Raw genomic sequence first — 15,592 nt, forward strand, 5'->3', positions numbered from 1 at the left:
GTTCCAAAGGGCGGGAGCTACAGCAGAGAAGGCACACTTCCGAAGCCCCGTTAGATGGAATTCTTTTATAGCTGGGGTCCGTAACATGCCCTCCCTGCATGACCAGGTGGGGTGGGTCGATGTAATAGGGATGAGACGGTCCCTCAGACATCCTGGTCCCATGCCATGTAGGGCTTTAAAGGTAATAACCAACACCTTGAATTGGAATCCCTAAGCATTCTTAGATGGGGGAGAGGAAAGTGAATCAATGTTTTGTTAGGAAGTGTGTCCACCAGCTCAGAGAAAGGTACTGTCATGAGTGCCGTTGAGCTGAAGTCATCAGCGCAATGGCACACATGACAATAGCAAGGAAACAGGGGAAGGGGCTCAAGATAAGTAGCCATCAACTCACAAAGACTGAAGGACAAGAAACAATGGCTAAACGGATCGCGAGGCACACCCAAGCTGTTAGCGCTAATGCAACGGAGATCGCCCAGCTGACAGCAATCACCGGAGGAATAGAGAAACCGATGATGGGCGATCCCGGAACGCCAGCGGGGCCTCACAACCCCTCACCTACCGGCAGGTCAACGTGTTGGACAAAGGGGGGTGACGTAACCGTGAGTGAGGGGGCACTGACCGGCGCGGGGTATTTAAACCCCGCACCGGCGCGCTCCTGTCTCTCTCAGCTTTTTTCCCGATGCTGTACCTGCGCTGTGAATAAACCAGAGCCTGTTCCACCGAACCAGTGTCTGAGCATTATTCAGAGGTAGGCAGCGCATGACAGGTACACTAGGATGGTAAAGATCAGTGGAATTTAGAGGGAATCAATTTCACTTTGTTTTAGTAAACGAATATATTCATGGTGGTCATGTCATGTCAGTCACTTTATGCGCAAGTCGACAGCATGATTTCCAAATGTAATTCAGAGCTTTTAGGAACCCTACTTTAAACAGAATTTAAGACAACCAGTAAGGCTAACTCTTGGAACTGTGCTCTTCCAAACAGCACAGCAAACAACTTCTGGCCTTCCTACATTTCCAAAAGGTATCAGGAACAGTCCTAGAAGCTTGTTCTAACAAAATATCCTTCCAAAGAGATGATTCCTGACACCCCGCCCAGAGGCCCCTGTATAGCTATTCCAGCCTTTATTATTTTTCTGTAGGAAAACAGCAAACGCAGCAGTAGAGAGACAACAGGGTTTCCGATGAATACGCTGTAAAACTATAGGTGGGGCAGGGCAATTACTCTTCAGTTGATTCCACTGCCTACTGGACTCAGGTTTTTATACTTCAGTAAGTATGGAGTGGTGACGCTTACTTGATCCCACAAACGGAACCTGAAAATCTAGTTTGGAACTATCCTTATTAAGCTTCCACGATTAAAAAAAAGCCAGACACTTTTCCATCTCAAAGCAAGCACTTTATTGAATAACCAAAATGTTTTGGATTAGGTACAAAAGTAGTTGGGAGCTGGCCGGTCAAATACAGCTTCTGAAGGACATGACTGATAAGGCTCTGCTCCTTGAACCAAACTTCATATTTTGCTTTGGGATCCTGCTAATTTCTACAATATGGATTTTTCATGCTTTTTCATATACTCTAGTGGAGATAATTTTGTTCATAACACACTCCTAGAAAAAAAAAGTACAAGAATATCACCATTATGTCATACCAGCAATACAGTTATTTCTAGTAAGTGGATCAAATGTTCCATTATCCAAACGAGGTACAATGCTGTCAAGGAAGCTAACAATGCCTGGACTGATACAACATGCTAAGCCAGTATGTTCTTTATTCAGTTTTGGCTTAGTGTGTAGCACGACTCAGGCAACTGTGCTGTACGAAAGAAAAAAATCAAACCCCAGGGAGTGAGGCCCAATTGCTTAACTCTGCTTATATGTGAATTCTTGACCACTGAAATCCGCAACATACAAATTCTCTCCAAGGAGGCCAGAAGAACTATTTCCAATATTTGAAAATTGGTCTTCTGGCCTCCTTGGAGAGAACTTGACTCTACTTTTCTGTCTAGCAATGGACTGAATATTGTGTTTTTAAATAATTTTAATTTTGGTTTTGGAATGTAAGAGATTGGTAGTGGGTAGTGGGTAATCAGAATATTTAAGCAATGGGTTTTGAGATACTTTTGAGTTTCCACAATTCAGATTATGCAAGTTACGCAGTATCTTCCTGGCAGAGTATCTAAATACTTTTGTTGAAAACACATTTGCTTAAGAGAAGAGGCTAGGCAGGAGGATGATCACCCTTTCCTGGGTGTTGCCAGCATAAATCATTTAATCCAATTGTCTTGTTCGCATGTGTCCTTGCATGCAAACTTCATCCTGCAATCTGAGTCTATACTACATATCCATGAAATTGCTCCTGCTCACATCTCATATATGGCAGTTCTGCATTACCTTTTCCAGCTAGAATAGTATTTCCCGTTACTTTTCAGGGAGGGCCTGTCTACTAGAATGCTTTTCCTCTGTTATACCTGAGACCGCATTTCAGTTACTAGGGTTTTTTGTTTGTCTTTTTGGAAGCACGTAGGTTATGCCTATGGAAAAGGTTCTAGCTGTCAAAAGGAATGGAGTTTCCTTGCATGCCCAGCTGAAGAATACTGCTGCGTGATTTCCAACTGTTTTCCACTACCCTCTATAGATTTCCAATTACTTTCCACTACCCTCTATATCACTTTTCAATCTGATCCATTGTTCTGCTCTTGTAAAAATTATAGATGAGAAGATTATAAATATGAGAAACACCATTTAGTCACAGTGAAGACCACTAATGTCTAATGAACTCATTGCTATGGGCTGCCACTGAGTTATAAAACCTGCTTCATTTTGAAATCACCACACATTTAAAGGGATGCTTGTTCCCAATTTCAATTTTAGCCAAGTTGACTACAATCTCAGATTGAGAATCAAATAATGGTAGTAAAGTATTGTTTAAAAAAACACAAGATATACTGTTCTACTTTTCAAAATAGTTGAATACAGAAGGTCAATACTAAGCTGTCTATTAGCTTAAAGGAATTCTTGAATCACCACCCAAAATAAGGCACATCTTTCTTCTACAGGGTAGGAAAAATAGAATATCTTTACTTGTTTTACTCAGAAGCTTGCAATTTCTGAAAATCATCCCAAATGCTTTTTTTGTTGTTTATTCGTTTAGTCGCTTCCGACTCTTCGTGACTTCATGGACCAGCCCACGCCAGAGCTTCCTGTCGGTCAACACTCCCAGCTCCCCCAGGGACGAGTCCGTCACCTCTAGACCCAAATGCTTATAACCAAAAATAAACTTACCACAACCATTTTTCCATCCACTATTTTTCTTTTTATTATTGTTTCTTTGCCATCCCATTTCTGCACCTGATTGAGTGAGCCATCATCTAGCGTCACAACACTCTGTCAAGAAAAATAATCTGGTCAGTATTTCCACCTAGTGAAGAAGGGCAGGCAAATCTTGTGTTTGAAATATACACTAGTCATAGAATCAATTTAGGAAAAAATAACACAGTTCTCAAACAATGTGCATCTCAGTAAGACAATAATCAGCATTGTGTTTTTTTCTATAGCGAGGTTACTAGCATAGTGAAAGCTCTGCTACCTGCTAAAAAAATAATCACAGCCAGAAGTAATATCCTAAATGTCTCCTGGAACACCTAATATCTACTCATATAGGTCGACAGCCATGTAGGTGGCTTGAAGTGAAGTTTCAGAAGCTGTTTCAAAAGCAGTCCTTATGCTCTGGGAAAGGGGATATTAGGAAGAGGCTTAGGCTAACCCCTCTATCTTAATGGGGTATCAGAGGAAAGGAAGGTAAAATACAAGCATATTTTGGTACTATAACCTATCTCAATAAAGTATATTCTAGTCTTCCTGTGGAAATTTCCTGATTTAGTCTGCCTTGTAGGGCTGACATATATGAGAGAAGTCTCTCTTAATCTAATAAGATGTATTTGAAGTATATAGCTTCCCCTCAAACACTTTAAATCTGAGGCCAACATGATCTCAGAGGCATCAACGTACTTATGGACACTTCTGTTGGCACCCACCAAGCTTCACGTTCTACCCAATTTTACATCTAAAGCCATTAATTTAACTGGCAGGAAGCTGGTTTGCTACTAAACATCAGTGTCTAACGTTTTACTTTCTACAATGCTTTTGGTCTCCAAATGGACTGCATATATTTTTCTTAGTTAACAAGAACATGCACCACCTGCCCAGAAAAGAACAAAACAGGAACATCTTGCAGGAGGAGACACCTTAAGGCCACTATTTCCCAACCTGGGCTACTCCCAGAATTCCCAGCCAACACACTAAGCTGCTATTCTGTCATGTCCCACATGGTCATCATTTTATAAATGAGGAAGCTCCCAAATAGTCATTTTCCAAGAGGGTTTACAACATATTTTTAAAGAGCCCAAGCATACTCATCAACCAAAATAGCTTAAGGCAAAGTAGAGTACTCACCTTTACTTTTCTGTCATCTGCTGTGGTCTCATCAAATTGTTCTCCGAATTTGAAGGAAATCTCACTGTTCTTGAAACTGCTCTCTGTCTTGATGGTTATAGCATCCCCATTGCAGCTGATAACTACAATGGGCTTGGCAATCCCAGCTATTTTCCTAGTGGCAAAGCCCACACCTACAAATCAAACCAAAAACCATGAACATCTTATCACAAATTTCTTGACCTCGAAGACTAAAAAAAATTCTATTGAGATTTGATTCAAGCTGGGTTATGCCAAACCCCTACAGAATAAGAGACGAGAGGGGCTTTTAGTATCTCCACTCATCATTAAACACAATGGTTCCTTTCCTATAGTCATTTCTATCTTGATGGGGTTTGCCTCTGATTAGAACTTCACTGTGCAAAAATACAGCTGGAGATGAGGCAGGCTCTAGGGCATGGTATGCAAGCTAGGTAGTTGCTCTTGGGACCAAGCTGAATTGGGCAGTAAATTGAGTTCAGTAATTCATGGGTCAGCCATAAGCTAGGCTGAAAATGATGCAGCAACTGTCTAATCCAATCCCCGCTCCCCGCAAGTATTTGGTATATTTTGTATACTAAATACAAAGTAGCTTCCATCAATCAGCTTTAATATATGTTTTCATCATTATCCAGACTGACTGTATTTGATCTAGCTAACAATCAGCAGAAGATGGCTTTCCTTTGAGGCTACATCCCCAATTATTACAATTACTCTAAAACCCATAAACATAATATTTAAACAAGCCAAGCTATAAACTGATGAGTGGAGATACTAACAGCCCTTTGTATCCAGGGCAATATTTACCCCAGGACTGTCATAGATGGACAAAGATACTTTCCCCAAAAACCCATGGGAGACAAAAGTGTCAGAATCTGGTTGGTCCTGTACAGCATCCTGTTTCCCACACTGGCCAGCAGCATTTAGATTGGAAGTCAGGCTGTTAACCCTCTCCCACAACTAACATTCAGGGGAAGCCTTCTTTCTGATTCTTCAAGTAACACAGAGCCAACTGAATTACAGTAGTTGCCATCACTGTATCTTGTGAAGGCAAATTATGTAGTTCAGCTTCAAGAAGTTCAACTGGTGTTTGCTTCATGTACAACATGATTGTGAGGTAAGGCTGGCAGTAACATATTACAGGGCTTTCTCAGTGATGGCACCATGTAGGTGGGGTTCTCAGTTCCAAGGAGTTGGATCAGCTTTTTCTATGTTCTTTCAGAAAGTAACATTTCTCTTTGAACAAGCATTTTACTTGATTGTTGCTTATTTACCAAATGTTACCTTCATTTTTATTCCCATCTTCATTGAATTATTTTTAAAAGCTTGGAGGAAGCAAGCTTAATTTCTTGAAATAAGCATTATATAAACCAAGTTTATATGTAAGTTTCCTTACTCTATATAATTTGATATAATCCAGATCTGCATTTCATTTAAAGAAATATACTTTATGACACCTCTACAAAGCTTTAATTGGAAGATTCCCACTGAGGTTAACAGCAGCAGCCATGGAAAAAGAAACAACCTGGGAAGCTACCTTACACCTAGGGAGAAAGTGACCCAGTTCTCACATGCACTGAGCCATGATTCATTTAAGTGTAGTCTGATGATTTAGTGCTACAAAAATCCAGACAATCGCTAGAGAGGAATAAAGAGATACAGAATACTAACTCTTCACTGCCATTATTATCTATTCCAAGTTACCAGCAGTCTCAGAAGTCTTCCATATCACTTCCTGCTAGAGGTCCTATTAGCCAGAAAATGAAGTGTAAAGCTCCTGCAGACAAAGTGAGTGTTCCAGCATAAAACTATGGTCCTCCTTGAACTTGAGGGGTGCTAGGGAATGGGTATCTAGCAGATGGAGACATTTCTTTATTCCCTTGTTTCTTAACATATCTGATATCTATATTAATATTGGAAGAAGGAAAGGCTATTTGCATGCATTAGTTTTACCAGTGAAATAAGGGGCCAGCATCCTACTTAAAATGTGTGATGGATGAACAGTGCATAGCTCCAGGCCAATCCTTCGAAGTATCATCAACCTAAAGCAGGCATGTCATTGTTAAGAAAATTGCTCTAGTTCAAAGCTCAGCCAACAAATACTATAAGTGGACATCACAAAGCCTTGCTCACATTCGGGGAGAGAGAAAAAAGCCCGTAAGATTTTGTATAAGGCAGCATCAGATCAGTAGAGAGTACTATGCTTCTGAGTGTCTTTCTCAATGTTTTCACAACTCCATGGACAAAGTATCAGATATCACTACTACTTAAGCAAACAGCCATTCAACTAAACAAGTAGCAATGGCCCACCTTCACACTCCTGTGGTACCTAACCTTGACAGAAATGCCACACAAAAGTCTAAGCACCCATTCCATGCTCTTTTAATGATCAGGTATTTAATAACAGTTCCAGGGTAACACATTCAACAGACAGCCCGTGCTACATTTGTTATTAACAAATTCCACTGAGTTTGCACATTCAGAAATTATTTGAAAGCCAGATAAAATGCATACTAAGTGGATTTAACTTAGCAGACAAATAATGGGGATTACTCTGGATGTCTAGCGTAGTTAACATGATCTAAGCAACTGTTTTTCCTTCACATTACTATTAAGAATAAATAAAACCAACAGAGGAGCTACATTTTCCGCAAGTTTATAAGTAAAAAGTCCACTGATCCATACCTAACAAAAACTTCTACACACAAAAACAAACCTTTTACTAAGTCCCACAAATAATTCTTACCCAGCTCCTTCATGTAGTCATCAAACTTTTCACTGGAAATTAGTTTCCAAGTTCCCAAAAACTGATCACACATTGTGAAGGACTGTCTTCTAACACAGTGCAGACACCTTCCTAAAAGCCTCAATGTAGTCACCAGTAATGTTACTAACCTCACTCATGCCTTTAAAAAGAAGCCTTGACCATGTGATCTTCCACCATTAGCCAATAGCAACACAGGCAATTAAGGGCTCTGATTTAACAGGTTGTTCTTTTTTCTTAGTGGGTCATAGTGCTATTAGTCATTAGGACAGAGCATTGTATTACCAGAACCTAGCTACTATATTTTGTTCCAGCAGCAGCGGCAGTGATTTCTGCTACATTTTCTATTTTTAAAGGTATACTGTATTTGGTATGTTTAATCCACTGCATATAGAGCCTTACCTCTGCACTGATTTAGCAATGAATGTATTTGCTGCAGCCGCCTAATTACAGACTCACAGTGATTAATAGCACAATCCTATACATATTTACTCAGCTGTCAATTCCACCAGGATTTATTTCAATGGCATTTATTTCCACATACAGTAAGTGTGCAGAACTCTTTGCATCTCAAAGCATTCAGAATAAGTTTTATACATGCAGTGAACAAGTGGCACAGACATACTACCTATCATTTAACTTGATTGTGATGATAATGGATGCTTTGATTTGCTGTAGGTACTTTTATTATTAACATGTGAATTTTACATTGGCCTAATCCTGAAAGAACAGTTATTTAGTCAGCTGTTTGATAAAACACAGTGCTTCATAACAGGGCTTAATATTTTGTTCAGAAGTGCATTGGACATCTGAGAAAAAAAGTGTGGTTTCATTCACTTTAATGAGTGGGTTTTTTAATGGTTAGCAGAAAAGCACTGTGCTTATGTGAGGTTTGAAGCATTTCTTCTGAAACAATCCTAATTCATAACATGTTTTGTTTGGGTTTAGTTTAGCATGTTGTATGAACAGTCATTGTGGTTTGTTAACCATGGTTTACACATAGTGTGTTGCATGAACCCAACGAATGAAATAATTAGTACAAACTTTTCCCAAAGCAGTACAGTCCAATTATGATGAACTTCCACATTAGTTGGGAGGCTGATAGCACCAAGTTAGGGAAAATTGTATTAGTGCAAAAGTCAGACTTTAAGACAACAATTTTAGAGAATATTTTCCTACTCTCTTAAGCACTGCATTATATTGCAGATACCATATACAAATATGTTGATTCCTAACATAAGGAAACAAATCCTTGCAACAATCTCTTGAACTGCTGGCGTTGCATCACTGAAACTCTCTTTCAAGAAGGATATGCTCTTTGTTAATGTACAATGTCTTCAATTACTTGCAATGGTGCAGGCCACAAAATTGAAAAAGTAGGCAGCAACTTTAATAATTGGAGTTGATGAACTGTAGTACAGTATCTACTGCCAAGCCAGTGGATCAAAACTGTGAACTTGAGCTTCAACAATGCTGCGTCTTTGCAAACACTTTACAAATGAGTAAAATACAGCAGGATTCTTCTGCAAACCCATCACAATAGCATTTCAGGAAGGACCCCTACAACACTAGCTATGAGGTAAGGATTCAAATCAACTTCCTTATGAATGCATCTGGCTACTAAGATTGGTGGGCCATCTCATGAGGAAGTTGTTTCAGGACTGTATTCACACAGTCTGAGCCTCTGCATTGTTAAAATAAATATAAATAGAAGTTATGTATACTTATTTGGAAGTAAATTCTACTGAATAAGATGGGATTTCCAAATGAAAAACTAAGTTCAGAAAATCCCTACAACCCAGAAATGGGGTTTTATTCTGGCTGTGTTCACACAACATGTTTACCCATAGTTAATTTAATCAGGGTTTACTCAACAGAGTTTTCTGGCTTTTCACAACATACTAAACCATAGATGAGAACTACACATATGGAATTTGCATAAGTTAAGTTAAAAGTGGGATGGCTAGGGTGTTGTGTGAATACAACCACTGTGAGGTCAGTGTTTATTGGATTGTGGCCTAACTGCGTTTTATCCTAACTGCTGGGGCCTCAGTGGCTAAGATGCTGAGTCAGAAGACCATTAAGGTCGGCAGCTTGGCAGTTCAAAACCCAAGAGCACCAGCCGTGTGACGGAGTGATCTCCAGCTCCTGCTAACCTAGCAGTTCAAAAGCATGCAAATGCAAGTAGATAAATAGGTACCACTTAGGTGGGAAAATAACAGGGACATGAAAGGAGCCCCTTCGAGTGTCCCCTGGGCAATGGTGACATCACCAATCCTTTCAATACAGAAACGCCTTGGTAGGTACTTCTGACACACACAAAAAATCCTAACTGCTGACTTTTTTAAAAAAATTAAGAATTTTACAGAAAGAAATAGGAAAAAAAAAACCCACAGGAAAAAATACATGAAGAACTACAAAAACAAAACAAACAGAAGATGAAAAGGGGGAAAATATTACAAAGTATCAAAATCCATGCCACAGAAAAACATATTGAGTCATTTTTTGATTAGTGGATAAAACTGCATTTTCAAAAACAGAAATCACAGATCTCTTGAATCCAATCCTTAATATCAGGAGTATTACTATTTTTTAAATTCAACAATAACTCTTCAAAAATAGCCAACTTCCCAACTTTCAGTACATAGTTTAACATAACATTAACATTTTACACTAGAAGAATTCCCCATAAATCTATTTATGTATATTAAAATATTATTCCAAAAAGATTTTAGTAATTCACAGGACCAAATCACATGAGTCAATAATCACTCAAAATTTGTACTTCACCAATAGAGAAAATCAGACTTTTAAATATATTCTTTGGGGTGTCTAGTAGAGTTGAAATAAGATGTTTTGATGAATCAGCTTTAATTTTAAATCCACAGAAGCAAATCTAACATTTTAAAGACCTGCAACCATTGATGTGTTCCAAATCTTTAATTCATGAGCCATAAATATCCTTAATGCTAACTTTAAAAATATTCTTTAGTTTTGATACAGAAAGGAGGTGGGCATCATAACTGTTGACATGAAGGATGTGATTTTCACAATATTTGTTGTTTCAAAGGCATAAATATTTTTTATTGTTTAACATTTAAAGCATTCAATGAACAAATGGGAAGTTGCTTGCTTGCTTCAGGAGTTATATCCCAAATATAATAAATTGCTCCAGCCACCTTGAAAATTGTAGGGTTGTGTTGATCCCTTTCCTATTGTCTCACCATACAAGCATTCCATGACAGACCCCTAAGTTTTAGCTCAAGCTCACTAAGCTTTCTTAAGATCCTGTGAATGTCCCTGGAAATTACAATTATTTGGCAATGCATACCTCTGAGGATTTGTGTGGGTTTCTGGTAATATGTTTAGGGTCCATATGGAATGCCTTTCTGTTAATTATCATGTTCTCATACCCATTTTAAAGTAACTGTTTCAGTGCCTGTATTATTTTGAAGATAGAGTTTAATTCTACTGGTTTGGGAATTATACATAGTATATGATTACTGGAAGATGAGTATTAAAACTTCACTTTTGCACAAAATGTCATAATAGCCTAAATCAAACTGGTCCCTTCCAAACTGATGGGACAGCTTTTGGAGAATTCCCAGCCAGGCTGACCTTTAGTGAAACTACAATTTTTGGAACAATATCCATGAAACCATATTTATTTTTAGAAAGGAAATGAATTTTGTTCATGTATTTTTTCCCTTTCTGGCTCCTAGCTTGAACTGTTGCTTGCTTTTTTTTCCTACAAAGGAGTAAGATTTCATTTTTCAGCTGCATTTTAATAAATAACTTATCCTATTATTCATTATTATCAACAGCTCTTATTAAATGTGAATTTTCTGACAAGACACCTGAAAATATTCTAGGGCTACCATATCTAGACTGCAGCAGTCTGGATGACCACTAAATGGCAGCAAAGAGATTAAAACCCCAAATTTAGTGGTTGTGAGCTAGATGTTTGCAACCCAGATAGGGTAGCTGATACTGTAGATATATGTTAGGAAGGAATACAACAGACAAGCTTTTCCCCATCTTGGAAAACAACCCTCCCTAGGGCGATGCAGTCATTTAGCCACTTACTTGCAGGGTGTAAAACAGGCACTACATGACCATGAATGTATAAGGATACTGCAGCTCTGTATAAGGAAGTGAACCACATTTCATTTTTATTTATGTAAAAGACTATATGGCCACCCATCTTAAAACACAACTCTGGGTGGCTCATGACAACAATAAAACCCCCAAACTATAAAAACCATAAAACTGTAAAACACAAAACCCAGTGTCTCAGTTGTTCCCTTGGGATGCTCCAACAACCAACCCAAAACACCATTACTCTACCCCAATGCCTGGGTGAAAAGCCAGGTCTTGTTGGCCTTTTGGGAAGCTAAGAGTCTGGGGGCCTATTGGATTGCCAGGGAGAGGGCGTTCCATAAGTTAGGGGCAGCCATGGAAAAGGCATGCTTCTGAGGTCCCACTAGATGGTAACAGCCTGGAGCATGCCTACCCTGTCTGATCTGGTAGGACAGGCAGATACTCTCAGGGAGTGGTGGTCCAGCACATAGGGTGTCTCCCTCACACATCAATAGCTCTGCACACATAAATAAATAAGGCTGCTTCCTATGTCCCTGGTAATAGGTAGGCACACCAGTTGATGGAGATGCATCTTGTGCTGATGAAGCTGTTTTGGGACTTTTTTTGTTTTCCCAGACATTTTAATTGATGTAATTTCCCTGTCTGTTTCACTGTTTCTTTGATTATACTGCTATTATATAGTTTTATTGTTTTCATATGATGGTTTATCACCACCCTGAAAATATTTGGAGAGCCACAAATTCCCAACTCTTGCTCTGCTTGGTGGGATATAGATCTTGGGTTGTATTCTGGACTTTGGGGACAAAGAAGCAGTGGCCAATCTACTGTTTGAGAAAACAGAATTCAACGCTTATTGATTTAACTTTTCTGTGAAATCGCTGAACCTGTGCTTGTTGGGGAGGGATTTTGCTTGTTGTTTGAAATAGTTTTTTATGTTTACTTGCCATGGGCCAGAGCTGATCCATGATATTTGAAAAACATGAACTGTAGTTAAATACTGCTAAGGCCTCACAATAAAAGAGAGGAAGAGAGATCTTGAAATGTTATGAAAATCTATTTGCTGAATATCCTGTTCATTATTTCCTTAGGAATAGTGATTTACATTTCCATAATATCGGAGTTTAAGAAACCTGCAGCATCCTCCTCTCTGAACAAGTTTTCAGCAGGAGCGGCCTTGATCTTAAAGAAGCTGATAAAACAGCAGAAATATATGGCGAAAGTAAACATCACCCTTTTGGCTTAGGCTTGAAACCTAACGCCAACTCAGATGTTTCCGTTTTCCTAGCTACAATTATTTTATGCTAAAGTGGTTTTGTATTTGACATTGTTTTTAATTAAAAATAATTAGAAGGAAAGGCAACATTGTTGCAGACTTCCTTTGAAGCTCCTAAATGAATGAATCATATTGCCATGCTTTCTTCCAGATTAATGCCCCATAATTGTTACTGCCCCAGTCATCAGCAATTAGTGGTTTATAATCACTGAACCAGCTGAATGATGTCAAGCCTGCAGTGAGAAAATTGGAGATGGAGGGCATCTTGTGTTGTTATGATTTCCACACACACCCCTTTTTAGCATAAAGGCATCGATTAAAGGATAAGGAGGAGCTTTTTTATTTTTCTTCTCCCATGTAATGCAGAAGTTTTTATTTTATACAGTATCTGTTATAGGTGTACATATTAGACCCAGTTTGGTATAGTGGTTAAGGCATCAGGCCAGAAACCGGGAGACCAGGAGTTCTAGTCCCGCCTCACACACAAAGCCAGCTGGGTGACCTTGGGCCAGTCACTCTCTCTCAGCCCTAGAAAGGAGGCAATGGCAAACCACTTCTGAAAAACCTTGCCAAGAAAACTGCAGGGACTACTGTAGTCCAGGAGGTTGCCAGGAGTCAAGACTGACTCAGACACACACACACACACACACACACAGGTGGACATAGGACAAAAACTTGCTTCTTTCACCCCCATTGTCCTTACCTTAATTTATTGGATGGCAGAATAGTGACAGTTTTCCAAGCAATAAAGTTAATTTTCCTGCTCCTTTTGACTCTTCAGCAGTTAAGAGCTTTGTTAAGGACAAAGCAGCCAGCACAACAAAATAAAAACTGTTTTTAGTTTCTTCATTCCAATATATTTAGTTGCATTGGGAGCAGTATGACAAATATTTTTATTTTATTTTATTTTTATCCTGCCTTTATTATTTTTATAAATAACTCAAGGCAGTGAACATACCTAATGCTCTTTCCTCTTCCTATTTTCCCCACAACAGCAACCCTGTGAGGTGAGTTGGGCTGAGAGAGAGTGACTGGCCCAAGGTCACCCAGCCAGCTTTCACGCCTGAGGCAGGACTAGAACTCTCAGTCTCCTGGTTTCTAGCCCAGCACCTTAACCACTAGACCAGACTGGCCATGCTGCTGAAAGACAGGCTCCAGAATCCATCTGCATTGGCCATTGGGAGTTGTGGTACAACAAATCTGGAGGGCCACAGTGTCCAAACAGTTGATGGTTGTGATTGCTGCATTACTGGAAAAATTTGAACTGTTTTGTTTGCAATAGTTACCCAACTTAAAACTGCACCATATAATTAATAGGGCTGAGCAGAGGTTTGGAAATAACTTGGAAGAAATAATTAAGGATGTAAAGATAGCCCTGAATGCAACTCTTTAAAGCAGCTGCATCTTTTCCAAGGAATGCATAGCTGTCCTTTGCAGGTGCCATATGATCCAGGGAAAAAATGCAGCAGCTTTAAAGAGTTGCAGAAAAACACTACATTCATGCTTCTGTGTGCTCTGAAGAAGCTCTTGGGGGCTGAATCAAAAGAACTCCACACCCTTAAACATCTTACTTTCTGTACTGTAGTTATTACTACAAAACAATGTTGGACTCAACTGAACTAATATTATGGCTTCATTCCACATCCAAATGCCTTTTTATAGGCTGTTTTATGAGGTTAGGGGTTTGGTAACTTGTTCTAGAGGCTTATGTTACAGTGGCTTGTTATTATGAACACTTGTTGAGAACGTATTCACTGCATAAATAAGTACACAATTGTGAATTAAATACTTTATGGTTTCATTGATAGCATATTTAGAAACTGTAAGAATATGTTTTTCCATAAACCCGCCATCCTGGGCCCAACATTTGGGAAGCCAGGCTCTGCCTATCACAAGCCAGGACAAAGGATGAGTGATGGAGGAGCAACATTTCCTTAAAAAACCTTGGCCCAGCTGGCCCAGCTGGTAGCACCTTGTAAGGGCCCCCTTTCCAGGGTTACAGGAGAAGATGGTGTTTTTCCATGCCATAGACGTAACTTGATACTTTGCAGCATCTACCAATAATTTATGCATCTTAACGTTGATCTGAAACTGCAAACTTTACAACTAAAAACTAGGTCTAATTTTTGGACTTTTCTGCTTCTTCCCATCCCACATTTTTAAAATGAATTAGTTTGATGAAGAGTTCTGAAAAACCTGAAATCTGCAAACTTTTTAAAATCATTTGTTTTTCCTAATGAAACTATGGATTTAGACCTTTTTCCTCTCATGGATCCAAACTGTTGTATTTCTTTATTCAAACAGTACCCTCTGAGTCTATGCCAATCTTTTTGGAATGCCTTCATTTTTATTTGAATTTTAAATCTGTTAATTCCATGGAGAGCTAGCAATCTTATGATGTGTTTCATTTATATATACATTTGCTGAGTTTTTTTTAAAAAAATTGTAACATATTTGGAAATGCCAACAAAGATATTATTAAACGAACTCACAGGTTCATTTGCTGTGCATCCAGACAGGCTGGCCAGCTTTCTGAACTGAACTCTACCTTCCTTTTTGCACCCTGTATTCTGACCTTGGCTCTACTTGTCAAGTGTAATCCTGGCCGTTTCATTCTGTGAAAATACAAAGACACCCCCTGCTGGTAAGGGTGACAGGCATGGCTTCTGATTACACTACCTAAACTTTCATAACAACTTTGCTAATTGATTACCTGAATCATACTGACATGCAGGGATAACAAAAGCGTGTTACCCTTTCTCTCCCTTCCGCTGTGCATTTGTATTTTGGTAATTCCATACAGCAGAAACTAAGAAGCCTTTCCACGTTCTTTTAGGAGAATTAAGAAGAGTTGGGCTGGGCCAAGCTAAAGGCCTCTCCATCCAGTCCAGTATTCTGCTCCTGCAGTGACCAATGCCACGGGAAGGTCACAAGCAGGACGTGGGGGCAACCGTCACCCCCCCACTGGAAGGTAGCATTT

At 39.2% G+C, this 15,592-nt stretch overlaps 2 protein-coding genes across 2 annotated transcripts in view; both read right to left on the reverse strand.

Annotated features, from left to right (window-relative positions):
- SNX16 (sorting nexin 16) overlaps positions 1 to 15,592 on the reverse strand; it is a 153,885-nt gene that overhangs the window by 45,784 nt on the left and 92,509 nt on the right. The gene's annotated exons all lie outside the window — the stretch shown is intronic.
- LOC134494318 (fatty acid-binding protein, adipocyte-like) lies at positions 1,380 to 7,343 on the reverse strand. The gene is made up of 4 exons (XM_063299422.1): positions 7,221 to 7,343; positions 4,457 to 4,629; positions 3,287 to 3,388; positions 1,380 to 1,612 (listed from the first exon to the last, which is right to left on the reverse strand). Exons 1-4 carry the CDS (start codon positions 7,291 to 7,293, stop codon positions 1,562 to 1,564), a joined length of 399 nt encoding a protein of 132 aa, XP_063155492.1. The 5' UTR covers positions 7,294 to 7,343; the 3' UTR covers positions 1,380 to 1,561.

Source organism: Candoia aspera, chromosome 3 (assembly GCF_035149785.1).
Source record: "Candoia aspera isolate rCanAsp1 chromosome 3, rCanAsp1.hap2, whole genome shotgun sequence".
In the NCBI taxonomy this organism is placed as follows: Eukaryota; Metazoa; Chordata; class Lepidosauria; order Squamata; family Boidae; genus Candoia; species Candoia aspera.